Here is a 26,267-nt window from a genome sequence, read left to right on the forward strand (position 1 = left end):
GCAGGGAGCTATATCTCAGGGTCCTCGTGGGGATCAATCTACGCATACCATCAGAGAAAATACGAAGTACGGATACTTGCTGCTTGTTGAAACTGATGCTGTGGACGCGACTTCGCAAGCATATTCCGCGGGAATTGCTTCAGTCTTCTCCTCCCCCCCCTTTTCCCAGCTCCCAGCCTTCAACTGCCTAAATTCTCCAAGAAGAAGCCGATAATTACCCCGTTGATCATCAAACAAAGCTGTCGTGTGCCAGTCTTTCATTGAAATAAAGAACACAACAGCCCAATCACGCTTGCAGCATCCCCCAGTCCCCATGCCAAGGGGATCCCGCCTAGCCGTTTGAGCATCAAGCTCACGGAGGCGTCCCCTTTTCGGACCGGACCGCTGACCGATGTTGCTGTCATCGGCGTCATCGACTTTTCGGCTCCCGTACGTGCTCCCACTCTAGGCGCAAAGATTGCCAAAACTTGGTAGAGATGATCACCAACCACCCCCCTCGACCGTTGACCGTTGATAAACCCAGACCTGCACAGCATGGTAAAGGTCATCGTCGGCAGTGCGCCGTTGGCTTCGGGTAAGTATTCTCACGCACCGGCACGCGAGCATATACGTGTACTCTGTACCCCGTACGGCTGGAATACTGTGATAAAGTACTTCCCCCGGGGAAGACCTCCTCCTCCCCGTCGAGTTTGCCCCTCTTCGCTGCGCCATCTTTCCTTGTTCCCCATCTCGCTGACGTCGCCGAGCCGCCGAGGTGACGCCGAGGCAAATGGGGTTTTTCAAAATCCCATCTAAACATGTCCATGTCTGCCGGGGCGCAATGCAAGAGAGCCATGGCCATGCATGGCAGCATCACATCTCCCACATCACGGGCAATCGAGCGCCCGTTCTTACTTTTCTCTTTCTCCCTTTTTTCCCTGATACCCAAACGAGGGAGGGGCAAGATGGGGGTTGCGGCCCGGCATCAAACGTCAAGAAAGGGCCTAGAACAATTTCAGAAGCAAGTTTGACAGCCCCCGCTAACGGGCGTTTGGTGGCACCCCTTTTCTTTCTTGCAGCTCGTGGGCGATCCACCATGCGACCAAAGTTACAGAAAGTAAGGCGTGGATGCGTGGCAGCAAGCTTCCCGGAGCTAAGCTAGAAGACGTGCCCCCTTTTAGCGTTCCCGCGGGAAATTTCACAGCCGTTTGAAAAGACACGAGTCAAGTCAATTTGTTGCCATTCTGGGTAATCTCTTCACTAGTCAGGAGGCAGAAAGTTAGGGATTATGATGCTAATAATGAAATAAATGAGAGGGAGAAAAGGACGCAAACCTATCAAATGTCGGTGGAGTTTTGGGCAGCGAGAACGAGGTTCAGTTTAATCCGCGTAATTCAAATTTGTTTTTTAACATGGTATCCAGCTTTGGGCAGCGACACTTCAACCACGCCCGCCGCGCCCAGACTAAGCCTTGAGAAGCTTAGCCAATGAGTGACGCCCCGGTTGCCATTCTCGGAAGAGCTCCGTAGTTATCCCGTGCCTCGGGCCCGGTGGATCTCGGGACCGCCAAACGGTAAGCGACGCGGGTGTCATGTTGCGGAACAAGCGGGGGACCCACCCCGGGGTGAGCTCAAATAGTTGATTTCATCGACGTCGCTCTTTGCCCCTTGCAGGAGTATCACGCCCATTGCGAATATGTTCTCTCCCCTGCACTTTCATCCTGGCACCTGGCATCACATCCCTAATTGAGATGGAGCGGGCAGAATCCCGCTGTGTTTCTGCCTAATCACACTCTGCTCCCGCCTATTCGGGATACCTTTTCTCATTTCTCGAGGTCCTCTGTATCATCAACATGTCCGCCGCGGCTCGCCATGAAGATGGATGTCCTATCTTATCAAATATTCCACTTTGGCACGCGATCTTGCGAGTCCGAGTATGGCTCTACGATCTGAGGTAGAAAAAAAAAGGGGTTTGAATTGAGCTCTCACCGGAGCACCTGGCCCCCCTCGGCATGGGGAACCTTCGGATACAGCCCCGATGCTCGCCGGCGCCGGCGCTGGCCCCGTCAATACCTGGTCTCCGTCCCCGCTATCTTTGCTATCGTGCTTATCTCACCCAAATGTTTTCGGAACGTCCGACGTTATACCCGGCGGCATCGTTATCCGTAAGCAACCACTTCGAAACGAAACGTTGCGCAAACCTGTCTCCGAAAAAAGAAAAAAAAAAACAAGTGACCGAAAAGAGAAAGAATACCCAGCCCAAATCAGATATCGCGTATTTTACCGAAATTTCTCCCCGGGCAGAATAAGCTCCTTCTTTTTTCTATACTTTTTCTGCTTACCATTCGTGACCCCAGGCAAGTTAACCTTTTGTCAGGCTGCTACGATATCGGCGGTTGCGGCTTCCTACTCTACGAATACGTGGGTGCATCCTTCCATCAGCCCTCCCATGTGCTGCTTTTCCTCCCTTGGAAAGGATCATCCTTGCTCCATTGCACGTAGCTAGGTTGACCTGAATAATCAGATTAACCTTTTCCCCTTCCTCTTACCCCAAAGAAAGCTCCGACTGACGTGCGATCTGCTCAAACTCTCAACCAACTCCAAATCAACTTCACCCCTCGACAACGTCACACCGACTTAACCCGTGCATATCGGAAGAGAGAGAAGGAATCATCACCTTCAGCCGCAATTGAATCTACTCATCACCACCACCACACTCATACATCGTAGCGTCGCACCATCATCTATACGCAAAATGAAGATCAAAGCTCTCAACGTCTACCCCATCAAGGCTCTCCGCCCAATCCACCTCACCGCGGCAACCCTCACCCCGCAAGGCATCCTTCACGACAGGACATACATGCTGTTCAAAGTAAACTCGGACTCGACCCTCCGCAAGATGCAGCTCTCCACCTTTCCCCAGTGCGCTCTCTTCTCCCAGGAGATCGTCGGCTCTCCCGACGAAGACGGCGGCGAAGAGATCCTGGTAAAGTACAACATCCCAACCCCGCCCCTCATCGACCACCATCTCCTCCAGGATACGACCCTTTCGGTGCCTCTCGTCCCGGATACGTCGTCTCTGGAGCCCATATCGGTCGACCTTCACGGAAGTCCCGCCGAGGCACTCCGTATGGGGGAGTCATACGACGCCTTCTTCTCCGCCTGCTTCGGCTTCCCCACAATCCTGGTCCACATTGGCTCCGGCCGCCGCCGTGTCCTCGGCACCCTCGCTCCCGGGGCCTCTGCCAAGCAGCAACAACAGCAATCCTACTCTCTATTCTCCTCAATCACATCCTATCTTCCATCCCTCTCGTCCCTCTCCAAGTCCGAAAATGAAAAACAAGCCTGGCTCACCTTCACCGACTGCGCCCCTTACCTCATCACCTCAGACTCTTCCCTATCTTACCCATCCCTGACACCCTTTCAAACCCCGGATGCCCCGTCCCATATCATGCCCAAAATGCGCCCCAACATTGTCGTAGAAGACTCCTCCGAGGCCCCCTTCGCCGAGGACTTTTGGGCGGAGCTCTCCCTCCCCGCCTCCTCCGACGCCAAGCTCCTCCTCACGGCCAACTGTGGTCGCTGTACCTCCCTCAACGTCGACTACGCACTCGGCCGCGCAGCTTCCGGACCCGAGGGGAAGCTCCTCAACACCCTCATGAAGGACCGGCGCGTCGATCCGGGTCACAAATACGCGCCCGTCTTTGGCCGGTACGCTTTCCTCAAAGTTCCTTCCGTGGAAGACGGTTCCCTCGCCGGGGAGGGAACGGTTCAGGTCCGCGTGGGCGACCACGTCGTCGTCACGCGACGCAACGCCGAGCGGACAGTCTTTGATTGGGACATACCGGCTCCCACCGCAAAGAATACCGTTGCTGTTGCATAAAGGGTCCATGTCTCGCAGACCAGATTTCCTGATGTTGGTGGTTGCAGCCCACTTTCCATCCTCCTCCTCCTCCTCCTCCTCCTCCTCTCCCCACTTGGGCAGCCATCTCTCCGTTTTCCACTTTTCCTGCCTCTAAACTAGAATAGGTAACTTTCTTCACAAGAAGAGCCATAACACATGTCATATCCCACGATTCCCACATGTCCCCAAAAGGGGAACAGAAGGAAAAGCAAAAATACCGCGGGAAAAAACAGGTAGCATTCTAGATGGAGTCTTGGCGGGCATGTTGTCGTTGGCTGACACCGTTGGCCGACACCACGGCCCCAGGAAAAGGAATTCGAGCACACGAGACGGAGGAGTATCACATGTGAAGCTCTCGCTAGATACGGCATCATACCAGGTGGACGGGCGGGGGTTAGGTGGGAAGCAGAAGCAGAAGAAAGAAGTAGAATGCCGTGTAACCTATCTGACCCTCCGTGCCCCTCTCGCACATGAAATCGCACCTTTTCCGCATAACCCACCTTTTTCTTGTTCTCGAACCCCGATTAACGCATCTGCATCGTGAAAAAAAATCCGTGTCATCATCTCCTGATTTCCACGAGAATGATAACGCAACTAGAAAACTCCGCGGCATCGTGAACCCCGGGGAATCGAGATAAGAAGCCTCACCGCCATTGACACATGTAACATGTAACTTCATGTATGATGTGAGCCAATCCTTGAGCATCACTGTAAGTACCTGTCTTCCCTCTTGAGTCGGTCATTACATACGTTGCCCATCGCCAATGACACCATCCCGCCCCAAAGTTTCATATGCTCGTTACCCTTTGTGTAACCCGAGAAAAAAAGATGCGCCCATCGGCGTTAACATGACAAAATAAAGCGGGGAAACATAAATTTATACCCACCAGGGTATTCTGATACCCCAGATTGCCCAGATGGAATGTGATTAATGAACCAAAAAGGAGATGAACGGGCGCGGGAATTACCTAGCGGAAGAACATAAAATAACATCGAGAGATTCGGCGAGGCTTCCCGCGATCACGCACCCGCCGCCGGCTGCGATCACCCAAAAAAGCAGAAGCAAACTTGCCCATCCCACGCCTTGCCGGCCGAACTGGGCGTGCACAACGGGCAGCCCCCCCTCCCCCGCGCGTAACTAGACCCCCTTGTTCCCCGGTATCCGTTTGAACGTGTACCGCGGGCGCGATGAAGGCTCAACGGTCAACGATACTTGAGAAATAATCTTGAAAGGGCAGAAAAAGATGAGGGGCGGGCGGGGATCTAGGAGTGCTAGGGGAGGGAGGAAGACGAAGAAGAAGAAGAAGCAGGGAAAACGGGGATAATTCCCCCGATCTTCGCAGCGATTGTGATGTGCAGTATCTATCCGCACTCCGTTTAAACCATCTTTCGAGTCGATCCTTCATGTCCACTTGGTATTCTCTGCCCTTGGGTATCTGTCTGCCTTACATTCCCAGCCAATTGGGGCTCAAAGTTTTTCCATCACGATCTCATCATTATTTTCTTCTTCTTCGCATGTTGGTAACAAAAGGCTGCAGCGTAATGAATTGGGAAATGACAAGTAGGCTTAGGGGGGGGGTAAGTACTAACAATAGTTTTCACTGAGATGATTGGCAAAACATCCAGCCAAGAACCATTCCCGCCCCCCAAAGAGCCTCATCTACATGTTTTGTACCGTCATACGTCGTCACAAGCGCCAACTGTAATGTCTTGACCAATAATCATCAGCCACCCATCGGATTCACCCAATCCTATCACACCGTCGTCGAATTCGTCGGTGTAAATCACCACACAAAAGTCATCCGTACCAACCACGACTCTTACTTTATCAACGCGCTTCAGCCATGCATGTTGTAAGTTTCCCATGGACAACATTTGAACCGTCTACCTAGGATACTGAGTTACACCAAAAAAGGATCCCGCCGCCGCCGCCGCCGCCTCGCGTAATCCTTCGCCCAGAGATAGGGTAAAAAGGGGGCCGCCCAAGTGAACCGATTGACCTCGGAGAAATATGTATGCAAGCTGCCGGCCGGCCGTCCCTCCTGTCAGATGTAGTCGTACAAGTCGCCAAATGCCATGCCATGTGTGTGTGTGTGTGTGTGTCACCGTATGCAGCTATGTAGGTGTGTATGCCAACACCATGCCGAGGTCGCGCCATGCTCTACCCGCGAACACTCTCAACCACAAACCCCGGATCTACATTTTGTGCAACATGAACACAAAAAAGCCTTGCAAAAAGAAAAGGGTTGATAGCAATGACAAGATGGCAGCCCGCCCTCGACACGAGATTCCCTACTCTTTCCCGTCCGCCCGAGAACGTGGACACCGAACTTCTTCACCGACTTCTCCCGTTGAAGAAAACATTAAGCCAAGGAGACCCGAGACGAGGCGAGGCGAGGCGAGGCGGATGGTTACACAACGCATCTCAGTGGCAACCGCCAAAACGCCATCGCATGTTCACCGGCATATCTTCACCGGCATCCTCGGACCATAAGTGACACCGGGCAACAAAAAAAGAGGTGCTCCATCCGAACGACCAACGACGTCCCTTCTAACAAAAGACATCCGCCCACATACCGAAAGGTCCCAACGTCCTGGGTCACAGGTGACATGACATGGCAAGTTCTGGATGACACAGGGCGCAGCAACCATGATATGATGGCTAGAAATACATTAGGGTTTGTTCTTTTATATTAGTGCTTGGCACCTTTCTTGGTCTTCCTGCGTCATGGCACACTTAGAAACTCATGGTTTTCTCCGACGCAGAAAGCGCTATACAAATGCTTGACCAACCGGACGTGATACCGTTCTGGCCTGGCAGCATCAAGTCATATGCGAAACCGAAGCGCAAGGGGTTCGATGTGATGCAGAGACTCCTTGGGCAAAACTCAGGATGATAACTGACCAAAAGTCAAAAAGGTAGCGTGAGGAAATAGAAGTATTCTGCGTCAGGAGGTGAAAAGAAAGAAAGCTCGAAATTGACAAATAACCGCCGTTGCAGTCCATCAGCCTTGCGTGCTGTTGTGACGTGATCTAAGCCCATATTTTTTCTTCTGTTTGCCATGCTCCGTGAACCATTCCCAAAAGACCCGAAATCTATTGTTAGAGAAAGAAACCGTTCCTCCTCACTAGTACCACTACCAACATCCGTCGCGCTCCCTCGCTCGCTCCCTCGCCTCACCTGCTCCTGCCCCGCCAACTTTGGCGGTCTGCCCAAAGGAAAAGAGGAAAGAAAATAACCAGGTCGTTGTTTGCCGTAGAACAGGGGTATTGGGCATTGCGCGGCCGAAAAACTCCGTTACGTATTGATCAAAAGTGTGAAATGAAATGGAGAACGGGCGATGGGTGCGTCTTCTTGCGGTCGAATCAAGGAGCTAACCGGCCGGAGCGTCGGCGAACGAACGAGAGCTGTGGATGGATGATTCCTCCCTGCCGATTTAGGCTCAGTGCCTGATGGTTCCAGATTGTGACCGTGAAAGGTGCCGTCGCATCATTCCCGTCTTCAGCCAGGTACGGAAACTCGAGGGCATCATCGCACAGGGGCTCAGCTGTTGACACAGGCGCTAGGGCGTCACCCCCCTGTGGACGGGATGCGCTCCCCGCCGGGGCCGTTAAGCTGCAGCCAGCTGCAGAGGTGCCTGAGCCAGAGTGTCCCACGTGCGCCATGCAGCACCGAAATTCGGCACCACTGAGCTAAACCAGAGTTAAGACCGAGGACCCTGCCGCGACGGCAGGGGTGGCGGAGCTGGTCCTGTCTGGGTGGTGTAATCGGCGTGCCTTCAAAACGTCCGGGGAGGGTTGCAAACAGAATGATTGAAAAAACTCAAAAATCGAAAACGGAAAGAGTTGCATGACTTTTTTCGCGTCGACGGCCGCCGCCAAAAGTGAAGGAATCAAAGGGGAGAGAACCCCGCGAAAACGTTCCCGGTGTCGTCCGATCCGAAAGAACACTGACTGACATCGATCGCCAGGGCATTTCTTAGGCGCATGCGCCTGGTATTGCGTGTTTGGTGATGCATCGCCGTCGGGATGAACCAATATAGTCGTGCAGCGTTTGAACGTCTCAAAGGGGGCCTAGGCTTGTGTTAGTATGAATATCCATCAATTGCAAGATGACACAGTTTGCAACTGCCGTGCCGCATTATCCACCGACAGGCATTTTCATCTGGAAACCTCATAGGCAATGAAACAAGAGAAGGTAATGAGATCGGGGATCGGATAGGGCGAGACACTTGTGTCTGGGTGATGACGGAAGGGAGTTTGCGTCATCAGAAGCAATTAACATGTAGCCCGACTTCGAACGAGATGACTTGCTCGACGTGAGCGGCAGTGTCTTTGGGAACATACCTCGAGTGCATCCAATGCAAAAACCCCACGTCGCCGGCATGCCTTCATCTTCCATCCCCTCACGGTGAGCACCATGTTTCCCGCAGTCGGTGTCGTCTGGGGTGCTCAGTAACGGTGCCGACAAACGATGCACCTCAGGCGCTTTGGGTGCAGGGCCGGCAGGTGTGTAGCTTGCAATACCGGCACTCGAAGATACTCCAGTGGGGTCCGGAATGGCACAGGTTGCAGGTCCATTGGATCAAGGTGCTGTCCGACTTGATCATCTTGAACGAGTGGGCGCAGGGGCCCGCGACGGCCATCTTGAATCGAAAGCAGCTGGAAGCTTGGGAAGTTCGGGGTCTCGAAGGTTGCGTCTAGAAGGGTCCGGACGTGCTGGAGGCCCCGTGCGTTGTGTGCGCGATGTCCTGGGTTGTGTGGTTTTATAGTGCCGGTGCTGCTGTTGTAGTAGGTAGTTGGCCCTGAAGATGGAAAGTGACGCTCGCTAACAGCTGTTGAATTTTGGTCGTCTGGTAGAAAGGCCTGTCGCTTTGGTGGCAGAACGACGTTCAACCTTTTCCTTGGTTTGCAAAATGTAGTTTTCTTCTCGAAACTGTAAGGTTGTATTAGCATTGCCATGCGCCGTTTTTATGGTTATTTGGGTAGGTGATGCTGCCGTCTTAAACATGATGTGATGGTCTGCAGGCGGGTAGTTTGAACTCACTTGAGCGAGGCCAAACGTTGATAAGAGGTTGACGAGCAAGGGGGTGGTTGTTAAATCAAGGTGTCTGAGTTGAAGAACTGAGTCAACTTTGAGTGTTTGGAGAGGATGCTAAACGAAGCGGGCGGAGTGTGGGAAGGGAGGAAGAAAGAGGTCGGAAACATTAAGATTTTTTAAGAGGAATTCAAGAAGACCGGAGGATGTGGTTCTTGTTTAAGAAAAAGGTGAAAGAAGGTTTGCCGGTCGGTGGTGGGCAGGTGCTATTCTTCGCATGGATGTGATGGGTAAGGACGAGGGCACGAATGAAGAAGAAGTGCGGGCAAAGTACAAGTTCAATTGCAACTGCAAGTGCAAGGCAAGTGCAGTTGCAAAGTGAATCTCAAGGTGAGGTCCAGGTATCGGTATCCGTACCTTATGGTAAGAAGGTAGGCCACCCAAGGTGGAAAGAACTTTCAGGGAAGGTGAGGTCGGGTGAGGGTGAGGACGAGGGTGAGGGTCAGAATGATGTGCCCCACGCCGAAGTGTCAAGGAAGGTACGGGATGGTCCGAGGGTTTTGGGCAGGAAAGGACGGCGGCAGGGAAGGGGCCATATAATGTCAAGGAATGTCGAGTAAGGAAGTCGCGCCGACATGGTCATGAAAAGGAGGAATGAAGCATATGAAAGGAGCAAGGGAATTGGTGCGATCCGGGCATGCATGAGAAGAGTGGAAAGCAGGATAGAAAAACTTACAATGGAAACTTGAGGAGCTCCCCCCCCCCCCCCCCCCCCCAAAAAAAACCCCCCGAGGCAATCAAGCTACCTTTGGTGATGGAAAGGTACCTTGGGTTGGGTAGGTGAGATACCTAGCTTGGTATCGTATGCTCAGGTACCTGAAGGTAGGTAGGTGCTGATGCGGTACGGCAGAGATGGCCAGTGCCGGGTGTGATGATGTAGGTGTGCTTTGACAGCAAAGCTTGGTGGTTTCTTCTTCTCCCAAACAGCCAATGCAAGCCAGACAAAGTCAGCAATGGCAATGGAGGCCCAAGGCAAGTACCGCTGGCTAATGCTGTGTGACTGGTTGAGCAGCGGGATGAGGAAGAAAAAAAAAAAGTCGACTGAGGTGAAGGTGGAGTGAGGTGACTAGGAAGCGGGTGTGAGGTGTAATGACGATAAAAAATAAAAATAAAGATAAAAGTGCTGAGAGCCAATGCAGCTTAAGATTGGGGTAGGTACGGAGTAATAGAGCCCTTTATTTTAATTTTTGCTCTCGATCAAGTCCTGGCCGATGGTCCTCAAGCAACCCTTATATGGATGGACGATGGTCCCACGGACAGAAAACCGTCTGATTGCAATGCAACAGAGGCAAGGTATTTGACAATCGCAGCTTGTCTAAAGTCTAAGCATTGGTATTACCGCATGTCCCGTTCTTCGGCAGAATTCTGTTTGTTGCTGGCTGTCCCTGTTCGCTCGCCCTGACCTAGCCCGTCCCAATGTTCACAGCGGGAGCGTCGGATTGGACATTGGATTGCCCTGTCCCGTTTCAACTCCTGGTCCGTGTTAGGTTGTCTGTCTGTATCGGTATGGATGCACAACACGGTACTGGTAGGGCTGCCAGACTCTGGCTGGCTCTGACCGGTGCCTCTGGAACCTCTGGTTGGCGTTGCCGTGATTTCTGCGACGGGACGAGGACGTGAGGCGCCCCGGCCGGGAAGCCAAGCATCTATCAGTCGTAGTGTTTACCTTTTCTTTTTCGAATTAGAGCCCGATCATAATCCAGAGTGACAGCAGCAAGGGACTAAGGTACGGATACAGCTCTAGAAACACACTTCACGAGCATCCGTACCCTATGCTCACGCTGCCGCTGACGGGATATGCCTTGTAAGGTAGTTCAGACTCCAGAGGCGCCTGCGCTTGGTCGGAGAAGCTCGTCTTGTGGTGCCCGGCGCGGTACCACAAAGTACCGCTGTCATTCCTCCTCAGACGTGCCCTTACCATGACATGGATCTGGGAAAAGGTTGAACCTTCAGAGTGAGCTGAGCTACGTAGCCGGACGTGGCATCGTTACAGCACCGAGACAGATTCATCACATCTACGGTGCCCTGTCTGTCCATGACAGGTACCTACCTGCCAACGGTTAACCGACCCAACGATGCCGCTTTCTCGGCCCTACCAGTTTTCCCATCTCGTTTGTTGAAGCCGGGAGCACCACATCTTTACATGGATGTCATGCAAAAATGTCTCCTGTCATCGTGGCCCGGCCCGTTTCTTTTCGTCTGCACTTGGGGCCCGATGATAGACCAAGGTACTCCTTCGGTACTTTGCCCGAGAGAGACAGGACGGGCGCTACCCACCCATGGTCGCATGTCATGTCTTGTATCGCCTAGAGCTAAGGTAGAAAAAGGGCTTCCGCATTCTTGGTTGCCCATCTGCCATGCGTGCTATGTCCCTTGGGTACGCAGTAACGTCTTGTCCGCAATGACGACAAACCATAAATATGCTTGCTAGTGCAACAGACGGCTGAATGCCGTCGCCCCTTCCTGCATACCTTGCCGTGCCTCGCCACCGTTCATGGCCAACGGTCATCGTGCGCCGCGGCAGCAAGGGATTTGACATTCAGGACCCGTCAAAATGATACCTCTTGGTTCTGACTTGATCATGATGTATAGGCTGTTCCCTCGTGTTGCACAATGCCTCGTGGCACATCATTACCGCTTCCACGGGAGCATCTGTCTCTTCTGTCTCAATCTCCATTCGTGACAAGGATATTTGTATTAGTGTAGACCACGCTGGTCGATCTTGAACCGTCTCCTGGAAACTCGAGCATGAGGTCGTCGTATTCCCTGGCTGTGCTCCTTTCCGTCTTGGTTGCAATCAAATCTGATCCGAGCAAAACCGCTGCGTACTTCTCCGGCCGCGCCCGGCAGCCAGGTTGTTGGAGTGTTCCGTTCAAGGTAATTGATCTGGTTCTCCCATTTCTAGCTGCCTTGTATGGACAACTTCGATATCGATCTGCATCTCAAGCTGCAAGTCGACAAATCTTCCACCTCCAGGTGGCTCGGCTACCATGCTCTGGGAGCTTGGGACAGTCCCTGTGCGCGGTGTACCTTGCCATGTAAATCTAAGGCCCCTGCGCCTGACAGGTTGAGCCTCTGTGGCCCCGGGATCTCCTCCGGCAGGCTAAATTTGGTCACCCTTAGGAGGGTGGGGCCTGATGAAATGTTTCTGTTTGACTTCAGAGGGAACCTGATCCGGCCACAAGGTTCCGTGGCGCAGGGCCCAGAGTTCTGACATGTAACAACCACGATTCAGAGCCTATGCATCTCATGCCGTTGACATTTACTGGCGGAAGAGGAGAGCAATCAACAATACCCAAGGTATGACATGGTCCAAGAATAACAGCAAAGGCTCTCTCAGGTAGAGAGACGGCAGGGCGTCCAGCTCCGGCTCCCGAGTTGCTCGTCCGATTGGCTCGTTCCGCTGACGATACCATGCACGGAGCTATGTACTTGGTATCCGTAAAGACCACTGTCGGCAGTGGATCGGATACAGTACGACCGGGCCTCCGGATGCACCGTCCTGTCTGGAGCACCAAGTCTGAATGTCCTTGCGGACATGCATGGTGGCAGAACGGTCGACAGGCCCGGGCTATGGAGAACCCATGACTTCACCACGAACGCTTTCAAGGTCCAGGCCTCTTTGGAGAGCGAAAGAGGCCTGCCATGCTCGAGTGCCAATGTAACAACGTAGGTTTCCGGACTTGAGTCTAGGCTGTATGGGCTGTTATGGCTATGGTGCGGTCTGGGTCGCAACCTTCCTTGGTGAAGATAGACTGCTTGTTGTATGGGCAGATTATCTCCAATCCAGAGCGGTACATTTGCAGCCAAGCGGCCAGAGGCGGAGATCCTTTTCGATCCGGTTGCTCGTTGTGTCTTTGCGCCACGAATCTCTCCGTGCGGCTCGGGACTCTCTCAGACAGGGTGGGTGGGTTGGGTTTGGCCATGTTGTGTGGGGGAACGGCCCAGAAAATCATTGCAGTTCCTGGTGTCCTGCTAGAAAAAACAGCATTCTGTTACAACGAGAGCAGCATCCTTCGTACGGATAGTCGGGCAAGAAAAGAGAGGTTAGCCACGCCGGTTAGGCACCCGACAAACGCAGCGATGCTGCATTTGCCTCTGCAACGCCTATCTTCTCGAACAGAAATTGCCGTGGCCAAGCGAACGATTCTTGCTTTCCGAGATGCTGCGCGCGTATCATGAGGTGGTACTTAATATCCTCAAGTTAAGGGCAAGGAAAGAGGTTGCAAATGTGGCAGTTGAGTCTTGTCCGCATCGAGGCAAACCCGCAGGACCGTTGCAGGGGACCAGCTCGTGGCCACTGACTGGGCCGACCATGCATTGCGTGGCAGATCTGTTTTGCTCTCCTTCTCTTCTTCTCCTACATTCGCTTGTGCCCACTGAGACTAGATTACCTGCATCCACTGCCCAGAAGCACACATGGCGGGGAAAATCCTTTGGTGCCCCCAATGGGAAGCCGGCCTAGCGACATTCAAATCTTTCATCGAATGTTCTTTGATAGGGCAAGGCGGACGAGGCTTTAGCTTGAATGATGGGTTGGATTGGGCCGTTGGGGCGTTGCCAGTGATGCAAACCCACAAGAAGGAAACTAGGATGGTGCCGAACGCCGGCAAGTTCTGCACTAGCCGCGACTTGCGCAGGTATCCGTGGCGATAGAATGTTGAACGAGCGGCGATGTCCAAGTGGCGGACACTAAGTTAGAAAGCATAGTATCGGAGAAGAGTTATGTCGTGTAGCATCGCAAGAGGAGCATCTGCGAACAGCTGGGGTATCGTTCTGAGGGTGCTACCCGTATCACGCACAACCGTGAAGGCTGTCCAAATCATGGAGGGAGGTGAAGACTGAACGGATACAGACAGACGAAGTGCCGTACTGTAAACTGCTACTCCATACAATGTATGTATGCATGTGAGCCGCATGACCCAAGTTTGGCCGGATTCGGCCAGGTACTGTGTAATCATACCTGTTGACGACGGACAGGAGTACCGGTAGGCTCCGTTGTGTTCGGCGTGCTCTGACAAGGCTCTTCGGGCCAGTAGCCTGGACGGACCGACGAGGGAGGAATCCCGAGATAGTGCTGCGAGAAACGGGGCAATGATCCATTGCGAAACAGCTGTCGTGGCTTACAGAAACGGCTTCAAGGCCCTGGCGCAAACAAATAGGTTGTCTTTCCGAGTTGGCGAGCCGGGGTCTGGGCCGCCGTTTGAAGCCAGGGTGATTAGCCTACCGTGGGCCACAGACTGTGGACCATGTCAAAGTCAGCCCACCATGCAACGCGGAGCTTCTGGAAAACGGAGAAGGTGTGGATGAAGGCAGCTTACCTTGGGCAGTAGGGTAGAGTATGGAGTAGTGTACGGATACGCCGTGATGGAGCAGTGAGGAAAGAAGCGCGCCAGAGGCAGATAGAGACAAGAGATGACAAGTGGCCGGGACAGACGCCACTATTACTCCAGGCATGAGTTGTTGTCTTCTTTTCTCTTCCTGTGAACAGTGGCAAGGCATCGACACGTGTGTGTAGGTAAGGCAAGGCAAGGAAGGTAGTAGTAAGCGGTATTGAAGCTAAGGTGGCCAAGATGACGGCGTTTGGTATGGAGTTGAAGCTGCCGTGCCGAAGCGAACGTCGACCGCGGACGCTGCCTTGTTCGTTGCCGACGCTCACATTGCATTCAGGCTCCAGGCTTTACACTAGGATTGCCGGGCTGGAGTGATTGGTGTGGATGTTGCAGCTTTCGGACTGGAGTTGCGAAGTAGCCTCGGGCGTTAGCTTGCTTACCTTAGGGTGAGGTAAAGTTCCACCTTCTGCAAAGCGCCTACTTGGGCAAGGACGGGAAACTCAACGTCAAAGCTTCCTTCCTTGACAGGCCTGGCAGGCGAAACCCACACAACCTTCATTCAGGCTGGTGCGCGGCGTGCCATGTTGGCGGTGGCATCCCAAAGTTGAAAGCTGCATGCTGCCCGGATTGAAAATTGTGTGTTTTGGCAGTCGCAGGGAGACAACAAGGGGAGTCCAGATGGCCGGGTTTCTTCGCCATTCTACTTTACCTTGGGTACCTAAGGTACGGTAGCGAGCATCATTTGATCAATGTCTTCCTAGACCGATTGCCAGCGCAACACCACACTTTCCAGACCGGTCAGGCCCCAACAGGTCTATCTCAATTCCAAAATACTTGGAGTCTTGAACACCGAAGGAACACCAACTCCTGTCTCCAACAATCTTGGGTATGACAAGGCAAGGCGAACGCAGCGCACATCAGCTTTGACCGTCGACCGAGACCCCCTGGTGCCACCCGCGTTCTTGCTCATGGGGTATCCGTAGTAAGGTACCTTAAGCACGAACTATCTTACGGAGTACGGACAAGTGCTTGAAGAACGGGATGGAAGGAAGCAAGGGCGCAGCGGCAGCGAATAGTACGAATTCCAATTGGGCAAGCCTGAATATCTGGAGCAACTTCCCTTAGTTCTAAGGTACCTTAAGTCCTGCCCGCAGTCCAAGTCATCAACGTGGAAAGAAGAGGCTCCAAAATGTCTCCCAGCGCCTTCTTACCTAACTCGGCGCACCTGCCTCATGCCGTGATGTCCCGTCTCTAACTTCAGCTCAGTGGGAAAGAACTGAGAATCTCACCTTTATTCCTTCCATCCCGCGCCCAGGGAAGAAGATTCATATGTACAAACACCGATTGCCTCGTCGCTCAAGGTACTTTGTCAGAGGGAACTACCTTTCTGGCCTCAGGATGTAAACACCATTGCTCTTGCCCTGGATCGTGGCTTGTCTCGGTTGGCATCACATGACCTCCATGCCACGCTTCTCAAATCCACCTCTCATCCACTCCTGTCGCATTGCCAATGGCAATGGCGGGAACAATCACATCTGGCCCGCTGGGTCCTAGCGGCTCATCCACGACGTTGGAACCGCCTTCCGTTTTGACTTCAATCCCCCGCCGTCGTGTCGGCCGCCTTTCCTCGACCTTCCTCTCAACGTTGCCCATGGACCTGGTTGCTTGCTGCTGGTTGCTAGCTGCGGGCATCTTCTTCCTCTAATTTCCACATGATGCCATGCATGGGACTACGTAAGCCTTGCTTCCCTCAACCCCTCCATTCACGTAATGTCTATTGCGTCAATAATCGGCCACCGCTGCTTCGGTTGTCCTTTTTGATTGTCGTCGAGCGACGGATGCATTCTTACCCATCGTCACAGAGCGTCACACTGCATCCTACGCCTGTCAATATGATCGACAAGCATCCAATATTTGGTGTCAGCACTGAAAATCCTCAAGAGCCTCGGCCGCCAGCAAGACTACAAGACGAAGTTGACTACTCCGTACGCTACAGATACAGACACGGATACATGGAACTGTCTTGACTCCTCGGCCGCTTGTCGCTTCTCAGTTTTGCGGGGGCTTGCCCTGTTCAGAGCCACTTTTCTAGGCCCTGCTGAATGGCCGAGCTCAACTCGCCATGTTCGATGCTTTCCGCCCTCTTTGTGTTTCCCGTTCCTCTACGAACTCAACAACAAGGTCGAGGCTCTCCGCCCCGCGCTGGCTCCAGACTGGCCTCATTGACTTGCAGATATCAAAATTGCGCCTCACAAGACTCCGGGCTCACTCCGCGGCCGCCCTCATTTCCCCACTTACGAGACCAAATTCCAGTCTTGTCCGCAGAATCTCACCCATCATCTCCACGTCTTTTGGCTTCCCGATGACAAGCACATCGTTTCGCCCGTCTCCGATGCTCCGAATAACCGCTTACGACGACGCATCGCCGAACCCTGGGTGGTTGATATGATCATGGATGGTCCCATGTTACTCGCTGCAGCGCGGTACGTCGCGCTGCTTCTCTCCCTCCCGGCTCACTCGAACATGGGGGTTTGGACTGTGGTTCGACAGCGCCCCGGCAAGGACCACACTCGGTCAAGTTGGGACGATTACCTTCACACCCTTTCGACGAAGCGAAAGCAGTGCCGGTCAAATGCCAGAAGACCATCAACATGGCAGTAGACTGACGCGACCGACCAACCAGCAAATCCAACTCCTCGAGATGATGTGACTGACTGACAAGGATGTATTTGCACCCTGACCGTTTGATGCCGGCCAAGATCTGCACCTCGCTACAAGGGGTGACCACTGGCTCAAGTCGAAAACAACGCCAAATCATATTGTCAGAGAGACATCTTTTCTCTCGCCCCGCTCAATTTTGTTATCCTAGATTTGGACTCAAAACCTGAATAATATGAACGTTCGGAAATGTTGTCACCGACCCGCCTGTCCTTCAGGGGGACATTATCACATTTTCATCCCAAGTTGGTGACACAATAGATTGCCGTCCAGCACAAAGTACCTAGCTCTATTTCTATTCTTCCTATCATTAACTTTTCTATTATCATTATTATCATTATTATTTTCCAAATATTCTAAATAGAATACGTCTCAAGAAGGATAAGATAGATACAAAATAATATTAATAAGAAGAAGAAGAATGCCAATAATAATAATAATAATAGTAATAATAGGAATAGTTGACAGAGAGATGGGGAGAGTATTGAACGGCATCCCATTCTGTCGCCCACTTGCATCCGTACCATTGTACGAGCCTCGACGCGATGCCGAATCAACCGATAAGTGATGGTTTTGGTTCTTCGCAAACTTCTCGGCGATTCTCTCAATGCTCTGACGCGAGACGGCTTGATTGGATCCGGGCCTTACTCCGTGCCCGTATTCAACAGCTTCTTTGCTGAGGGCCTTAGTGGCCACTAGGGGTATCCGTATAACAGCATGCTAGCCGATATACTCCACCAGTCGCCATCCTACTCAACGACAGGCATTCTCCAGACCACGCCACCATCTCGCAGCAAGATCTTCTCAAATCAAGGCACAACAAAATTGAACGTTTGCCGAGGTAGATTTGTCGCTTCTTGACGGTCGTTAATCGATCTCAGGAGACTCTGCTCCGAGACGACTTTGTCTATCGCCTTCTTTCAAATGGCATAGGTCAAATGGCATCAGATTCCCGTTATCACTTTATCAAACCTGTACCTTCTCACGCTATAGTTTACTACCGATACGCCAGTGATGCTCATCTTCGATATCTCCCGGAGGATGTCGACTGATGGTCTTCTTCTTCCTCTTCTTCTACCCACAATTGATTTCATTTGCGACATCCCGGGCACGTCTATGGCTAGTATTCTTCACTGGCCACGTATCCCCGTAGCGAAAATTGCGGTCTTCTTCTTCGTGCTTTTGAACACCTTGAAAGCCAAGAGAGCATCTGCTCAAGCCACCCCTGCCCACGGTCCATAACAACCAGCAATCAGGATTCGCCCGCCGCAGTCGGTCGCGATAGCGACACTGATAGCAATAACCGCACTCTTCCTCCGAGCAAGCTCGAATTGCCCATTCTAGCCACACAGATCAGTGGAACATTGACTGACCCGGACAAGGTTGGAGATGTTGCTCAGCTGGCCTAGGGAACATCCAGCAACCCTCTCGATGACCCTTTCTAACGACAAAGTACCTAGGCCGAGACAGCACGCAGGTTTGGCTCCTCACCAAACCCCCCTTCGGCCAGGCGTCGAAAGGCCCCAGACCCGATAGTTTCGAGAAGTTGAAGAAAGACACTACTTTAGGCGAGGAACAGGCCCTCTGATTCACTTCCTTGCCCATCCTTGTGGATCGGAAGCCTGTCCCTGCGAGACTGCTTTGCCGCTATTGGATGGCTACACAAATCGTAGCCCGGCCGTTCCAGGACTCTTTTTCTCACCTTTGAGGAGGGTGAAGAAGACGAAGGAGTGAAGAATAGCGCGCGCAACTCTCGTGGACCATGATGAACCGAGTTTCAGAAGCATTCGAAGGCACGCCATCACATCCGCCTTTACAGTACGAACTGCAGGAGGTGTTTTTTTTTCTCATCCTCCGGGCCTCCATGCCACAGGCAACACCTTCAGCGAATTTCAACATTGTGGGACTTTCAGGTCCCTTGTCCACATCTGGCCATTTGCCTGATCCGATCCAGAACAAAATTCTGGGGCGTGGTGAAGAATGATCCACACGCGGCACGCGGGAGCGTCTGAAGTTCGGACCTTGTCCATCGCCGTCAATCTGGGACCTCCCCCCCAGTCTTCGCGAAGTAAGGTAGGACCAGATTTCATCATGCCTTGGACGAACTGGGCGGGCGGGACGAACCTGGTAATCACAAGCACCGGACTTGCAATTCCGGGTCGCCAAAAAAAAACTAACCTTCTCACATCTGTCGATTCTGAAACCTTTTTTTTGTTGATCCCTCGTCGATAATCTACGTCCATATCAAACTTACAAGCGAGCCAGACAGATGGCCTTGCTCGGAAAACGGTCGTAACCATGATTCGTCGCCCCCCTAGACTACACTAGCTGTCTCGAGATACAACGAGGTACTTGTTCTAAATACTACCTCGGGATCTCTCTCGTCTCGCCTCCGCGGTACTTGCAACGGATATCCGTCCTTTGCCATGCGCTTCAAGGACACTTCAAGGCACTGAACCCCTGCAGCCGGAACTGCACCTCATGGGATTTACCACAGGGGTGATGCGGAATTGCGGTGTGCATCGTCCGTTTTGTTGCCGACCTTGCGAGATGCCATGTTGTTCCCTTTTGCCGAGCAGTGGTACGGTACCATGGATGGGACTCTCTTTTGGGCCAGGCCACAAGACCTCTCTACTGGACCGTGGACGAGCTCGGCCCGCGTCGCCTTCAACTTCTGACGACAACTCCAATGACGTTGCACCTTAACATCGTCTTGCCTTCATTGCCAGTGACTTGCCAAGATCTTGGATGATACTATTTGATTTTCCCGCTATCGTTGCTAATAATGCGCTCAAGTCTATCCATGCTACTCGTGTTTTCCGCCTCCTGTTTGTCGCTTTCCTCATATTATGTACCTCCCACCGTATCTTTGTGATCCTGTGTCGATGACTACAAGATCTAAGCTCAGTAATCTCAACTGGATCACTCGATAGACTCTGCTGTCACCTGGGAGATTGTCTCAGTTGAAGCGTCAGGCTTGGTTCTCGGGCTAATGGGTTCCTCATCATCCATGACAACTGATGAGGCTGATGCAAGAGCTTGGCCTGCTGAGACCAGCTCTTCCTTACCCGTTCCGCTCTCAACTTCTGACTGTGCAGTAGTATGCTGCTCTGATACCTTCGGCTTGGGATGCAGTCCCTTCATTTCGAGCCCCTCGCTGTCACTATCCCGTCGTTCATGGTCCTCGACGGAAAAGAGATCTGACAAGTTCACCGCGAGGAACGTCTTAGGAAGTTTGACTCTGCAATACAACTCGTTAGCATCACACCACAACCGTCAGCAAAGCCCCTTGGTGGATGGAAACTTACTGGTTAAACTTGGCCCTCAGAGTGCGGATCACTTGCATCCAATCGCCGTGAGGGGTCAGACTGCGTCGCGGAGCGCAGCTGATGCAATGCTTGCTATCCAATTGGACATCCAGCGGGTCGAAGACGTGGCATCCGGGGCTAATGGTGATTCTGATACTGTAGGCAAAAGTCTGCTCTTCGCCCCCGTCGGGTGTGGCGGCAGGGGCCTTGGTCTCCGATTCATACAGCTCGAAGCAGATCTGCGAAAGATAGTCGAGCTCGGGAATAGTGCTTCTCTTGATCTTCGTCTCGATCCCTCCTTCAAGAATGCAGTTGAGGAGGGTGTAAATGTGGGACTCTTTGGTGAAGTAAAAGAAGGATTTGGCATCGTTCGATGCTTGCATCTCTTCGAGATCCTGGACAATCTCCTTGAGCAGCGGCAGCGACGTCAGAAGACCAATTTCCAGCTTCTCCCCATCAGAGATGCCGTACTCTTGAGGACAGATGAAGTCGAACAGAACCTTGGCAAGCTGATACAATTCCCGCAACGGCTCAAACCTGGCATCTGTCTTTGCCTTGGTCTGGGTGTTACCCTTGTAAAGGTGGAAGTACTGTTCAGGCGGGGCTGCCTCGACGTGCCGCAGACCGTTGAGGAACGACCGCCGTCGGAAGATACGTCTCACAGATGTCGAGCTCTTGCTGGCTTCGCTCTTGTCTGCCTTATCGCTGGATCCCGAAAAATCCCGTCTTTCCTCGCGGGAGTCCTGCGACGACTTCCCCTCATCGGATGTCTTCTCGGCAGTCTTGACCTCTTTGCTGCCGTCTTTGCTGTCCTTGTCCTTTTCCTTGTCCTTGATACCGTACTCCTCCTCTAGCATGGCTTTGGGCGGTGTGAAGACCCATTCCAAGAACTGCCGATTATGCAAAGCATCGAACTTCATCGTGTCGTAGAGTTCAGAGATCTTGCTAGGATCGACCTTTTCTCCGTCGCAAAACTCCGCGAAAAGCTTTTCCCAGCGTTCCCTGAAGAGCTCGGAGTCCTCGCCACAACACCATCTAGGTTGGATGTTACTCACCGCATTTGCCTGAGACAGGGACGAGGACATGGAGCTTGTCGAACCTGATGCCTCGGCATTTACAGGTTTCTCAGAGCCCGGGTTGGCAATGGCGTTATTCAAGGAAGCAACGGCACTACCGTTGTGCAGCTTGCTGTAGTTGTAGTGCATCACACGACGATGGAAGTTCATGAGTTGGACAACACGCGTCTGAACCTCTGAAGGCTCCGGCATCTTTTCGGGCCAAGCGAATTGGGAAGGTCGCTCGTTACCCTTGCGAAGAAGGCCCTTCAACTTCTTCTTCACCTTGTCCATCTCGTCCTTGGCAGCGTTGGAGTCGTCAAGCAAATCCTTGCGGATAGTGATGAAGTCTTCAGGTAGGTCTTTGCGATCCAGGAAAGCAGAGGCCCAGATCTGCGCACTGGTTGTAACGCGGCGTTCGGAACTGCTGAAGACGTGGACCTCATCAAGAACATCTCGGTTAAGCAGGTTGAAATCGTTCCTCATGTTCTCGCCCAGTTCCTGGGCCTGATAGCGGGCCGAGTGTGTCGGCTCACCGCCCCATTTCACAATGAGCTGAAGCTTCTCCAGAACCAAGCTCTCCTCTGCGGCTGTGATGCGGGACATGGTCATACCAGACAGAGAGTCATGCCTCTTGGGCGGCATCCTAGATGGTGAGGAGTTTTCCGTCTTTACAGCGCCGTCGTCAGGTTTCTCTGCGAAATCGGTCTGTACGCCTTCTTTCAAGACTTGTGAAAGCTCATCGCCCGACGAGACTGCGACCTCTTCCGTCTTCTTCTTCCGGAACATTGGCTTAATTTGGACCTTGGTGCCTGCCCAGCCGCCCTTCTTCACGAGGACGTTACGCAGCGACTTCAACTTTGCGCGATCTTCCACGCCAGCTTTCAAGGCAACATCTACGGCCTGCAATACGCTGGCCAGAGCTGCCTCTCCAATGAGGAGCACCTCTTCCTGATGTCCCTTGAGTAACTCAATGAAGGGCGCTGTATGGAAGGTGAACTTGTACTTTTGCTTCGGAGTTCGATCAGCATGTCGAATGACGGACACAATACCCTTGAGTTTCCAAGAGTGCTTTGGTGGCGGCGGCGGCACCGGAGCCTCCTCTGCCGGAGGCGCAGTGCCCTCTCCTTGCAGTGAAGGCGCGGCAGATGGAGTGGCCGACCCCGTCCCCACGGTGGAAGGGACGCTCGCGATAGTAGGATCTACCAGCGGAGGCGGGGGAGGAAGAGTTGGGCTGGTACACGAACTAGTGACAGCAGAGGGGAGTGCACTCTCCGACTTTTGAGGCGGTGCACTCGCTGGTGCGGGCTTCGACTCCTGGGGCAGCTTCTCAGAAACGGCCGGTATGTTGGTCACGGACTTGTTCTGCGCCTGTGGGACAGGAATAGGTTGCGTAGCCTCCTTCTCCTTCCCGCGAGATGCCAATGGATCAGTCATATCCGAGGGAGAAGGCGATGGCGCGGGAGAGGTGACGCCGCCTCTGCGAAGTCTCTCTTTAACGAAGACGTCCTTGAGAATATTGGCGCAGTGATCATAGTAATCGTCGTTGTCCTTGACGAAGCTCCAACCGTTGACGTCGATGACATAGCTCTTGCCGCCCGCTCGTAGAAAATCGAAGCCGCAGACTCTTTGGCCGAAAGAAGTTGAGATCTTGCTCGCGATTTCCTTCTCTTCGGGCTCCAAGGCTGTAACATAACGCAGCTCCTTGCCATGCGTATTTCGCCTTACAACACCATCGACGACAGGAGATTTCCGAGTCTCTGCGTGGCAGTACGTGGGTCCCACAGTGTAGGCTTTGACATCCTCGGCATTGTCGACTCTCATAAACTTTTCGTAGATATAACTATTCTCTGGCTCCAGAATAGCGCGAGGGATGTTCAAGTCTGGATCGTACTCGGAGCTCTTGTTGCCGATTTTGCGGAACAGCCGGCGGGCACCACCACCGGTGGACTTGGGGAAATAGATGATGATATTATGATCTTCACCGCTGACAGGCTTCTCGACGAAGGGCTTCTTGAGAAGAGCGCCGTCGACGCTGAGAATATCGCCGTCGTCGAGCAGTTCAACCTTTCTGGGGAGCCTATTGTAGCCCAGGTCTTCGGCATCCAAGGTTATACCAGTAATCTCCTTGATATGTTTCGCAGTGTCTGGGGTTAAAAGCTTTGGCCCGCCGTCGCGGTTCACCTCGATGCGTTTCGGCGTAGCCACGCCAATGCCGTCTAAAATATTGAGGCATAGACGACGATCCCAGAGGATCTTCTGCATCGGTACATCGTTGACGCAGAACGGCTTTCGCGCCTTAACGTAGGCAATTGCCTTATCCAATGGGAAACCATCCGAGTAGAAGGAGATGAGGTAATCACTGAGGTAGGTGTTAGTACGTCTACGCAACAGAACTACTTTCGTGATGGCCTCGAAGGCTACAGATGAGCAGAGAGTCGAGTGAATGGGGATGCCTATAGATAGTGGGACTTCTCTGAGAGAGTAGAGAATTATTGTGCATGGGTTGGAGGATTGGTGATGCAGAAAGAGGCTATGCTGTTTTGGCTCACCGAGCCGTCAGCGAGACATAAGAAATCATAATTACTCACCACATGGGCCAATTCTCGACCTCTACGTTGCGAAAACAGTGGTTAGCAAATTCTTCAGCGTAATGCAGCTTGAGGGTTTCAAATTTGCCCGAACTTGGCTTAATCCTCTACATTGGGGTGAAAACAGCGACTTACCTTCGTCCAGAATGACCTTGTCACCAAACACAACGACATCGAACTCGCGATTAGCAATGAGTCGGTTCAGAATGTTTCTGCTAGGCTTGCTGCGGGCCTTGACATCCAAAGCGCACACTCCAATAACACCCCAAGGCGCTGGCTTGACTGCAGGTGCATTAGAGCTTGTCGGTACACGTTGTCGAGGCGCGCTTGTATCTCTTGACTGACCCTCTTCTTTCTCCTTGTTGTGATAGGGTCCCCGATCGCTGCTGGGGCTGTGGCTGCTAGCACCAGTGCTTCCGCTGAATCTACGCTTGTTGCGGCTGCGGGATCGAGTTGGCTGGGCTGGACGGGGAGGTCGTTTGATTACTTCGTGGTGCGTATGGGTATTGGTCTCGCGCGGTGCAAGGTGATGACCACCTGGGGCGGCGTTGGCATTTTGACCGTTCGAGGAGGTGGTTACAGTGACGTTGGAGAGCTCAGCACCGGGCTGCGAGGCATTCGTGACAGGTTTTCCTGACGACATGATGCCGGAAACGGAGCGCGAAGGGCCACCGTCGGAGCCGTTTGTCGAAGCAGCAGAGGATTGGGTGGCAGGGACCGAAGTTGGGGCGGCACCGCGAGCCGAGGCCAGGGAGTAGACGGAAAAGATGCTGGAAACCGACGTGCGCTTGTCCTTGAGGTCGGACTCGGAAGAAAAAGAAGATCGGGATGTGAGGGCGGGTTCTGGGAGGGGGCGATATGGGGCGGTGGAATCTTGCTGGCTAGACCCAGACATGAGGCGTGGGGTATTGTCGAGCTCGTCGACGTCGGCAAACTGCAAGGCGGAATCGCTCCAGGCTTCGAGAGAGTTGTTTGATTCTCGACGAGTGCGACAGAGAGAACCTCGGGGGCTCTTTAGAGGAATCGAAGAGGGCGGGGGCATGGAAAGGCTAGCAGAGGCAGAGTGGGCGTCGGTGGTTCCAGGCTCGGCATGTCGGCTCTTCCTGCTGGCAGAGGAGGAGAGATTGAGAGAATGCGAGATGGAGCGTCCGGGTCTCGATCGCAGAGGAACGTCGGTAGGAGCAGAGGTGTTTGCTGTCGAATGGGAAGGGGATGACGAAGTTTGAGAAGAGTGCGGGTTGAGGGGAGAAGCAGGCGCGGCGGCAGTGGCAGGGGAAGCAGGAGTGGTAGTGGTAGCCGAGCGAGCACTATCTACGGATCGTCGAGTGTTAAAATTCGGTCGGTCCATGTTGCCAGATGCGCCCAGAGGCAATGGAAGGGCCTTTTGGACGCGCACTGATCAGATGGGAGGTATTGGAGGGGCGGCTGCTGACTCGACGTTTGCTGGACCTGAACCGTAGACGCTACAACCTTGCAAGTTTTTTTCTTTCTCGTTTGTGCTTGGATGCTTTGTTCTCTGGTTGGTTCGTACCGTATTCGTACATTGGTTGCAAGAATTGAAGGGGGCGAACAAGGTAGGAATACCGCGACCCAGCGATCAGGGTGCTGGAGCCTCTCAAGGTGAAGGGTGCAAGACGACAAGATGAAAAAGGAGGGGTTTCCACCGGGATGAGAGAAAGTGGCAGACTTTTTTTTTGGGTTTCTTAAATGACGTGAAGTCTATGGCGAGAAATTTGGAGTTTGGAGTAGTTGGAGTTGAGGGCTCGCTGTTGCATCCAGATGAAAAAGGTTATCGGTACGAAGTAATGAGGTACCTTCCAAATGGCAGATGAAGAAAGCAACGCCAGAACGTGGGCGTGCGGCATGCGTGTCCTTCCCATTGGACCACCGAGGTTAGAGAAGTCAGAATGGCAGGCAATTGTAACACATAAGAGAGCCGGGCTGTCCCTGTCTTCTTTTCTCGCCAAGGTACACATAAAAGAGTTAGTAGCTTATGCTGTTCCCGTGTTCTCGCGCTGGAAGAGCGATTGCGACACCACCAATGCCTAGGTACTGACTGCCGCGAGCGTGATGATGCAAATGTGTGCCATGAGAGTGAGACAAAGTGGCGGGGCGGCGTCGGGAGGCACAAGCGAGAGTACCTATCTCACACTGCAGCAGAAGGACTTTCTAGAAATCCCACAAGCCAAGACATGGCACTCGAGAGAATGCAGCGAGGGAGGGGGAATTGAGTGGGAGAAAAACGTTCTAGACGCAGAGCAAGGATGACGTTGGAGACGGTG

General features: G+C 53.0%; 3 protein-coding genes across 3 annotated transcripts; 1 reads left to right on the plus strand and 2 right to left on the minus strand.

Annotated features, from left to right (window-relative positions):
• Positions 1 to 2,608: 2,608 nt before the first annotated feature.
• BDP55DRAFT_212722 (uncharacterized protein) lies at positions 2,609 to 4,068 on the plus strand. The gene has a single exon (XM_060566007.1). It carries the CDS (start codon positions 2,734 to 2,736, stop codon positions 3,859 to 3,861), a length of 1,128 nt encoding a protein of 375 aa, XP_060435718.1. The 5' UTR covers positions 2,609 to 2,733; the 3' UTR covers positions 3,862 to 4,068.
• A 6,227-nt stretch (positions 4,069 to 10,295) lies between these two features.
• Positions 10,296 to 11,489, minus strand: BDP55DRAFT_710633 (uncharacterized protein; the record flags this gene model as incomplete). Its single annotated transcript, XM_060578160.1, has 5 exons — positions 10,296 to 10,626; positions 10,647 to 10,701; positions 10,761 to 10,944; positions 11,031 to 11,117; positions 11,452 to 11,489. 5 exons carry the CDS (start codon positions 11,487 to 11,489, stop codon positions 10,316 to 10,318), a joined length of 675 nt encoding a protein of 224 aa, XP_060435719.1. The 3' UTR covers positions 10,296 to 10,315.
• An 8,464-nt stretch (positions 11,490 to 19,953) lies between these two features.
• BDP55DRAFT_541182 (histidine acid phosphatase) lies at positions 19,954 to 25,027 on the minus strand (the record flags this gene model as incomplete). The annotated part of the gene is made up of 5 exons (XM_060568192.1): positions 19,954 to 20,272; positions 20,340 to 23,756; positions 23,986 to 24,007; positions 24,121 to 24,267; positions 24,331 to 25,027. 5 exons carry the CDS (start codon positions 25,025 to 25,027, stop codon positions 19,954 to 19,956), a joined length of 4,602 nt encoding a protein of 1,533 aa, XP_060435720.1.
• Positions 25,028 to 26,267: the final 1,240 nt, after the last annotated feature.

Source organism: Colletotrichum godetiae (assembly GCF_030913485.1).
Source record: "Colletotrichum godetiae strain CBS 193.32 chromosome Unknown BDP55scaffold_3, whole genome shotgun sequence".
Classification (NCBI taxonomy): Eukaryota; Fungi; Ascomycota; class Sordariomycetes; order Glomerellales; family Glomerellaceae; genus Colletotrichum; species Colletotrichum godetiae.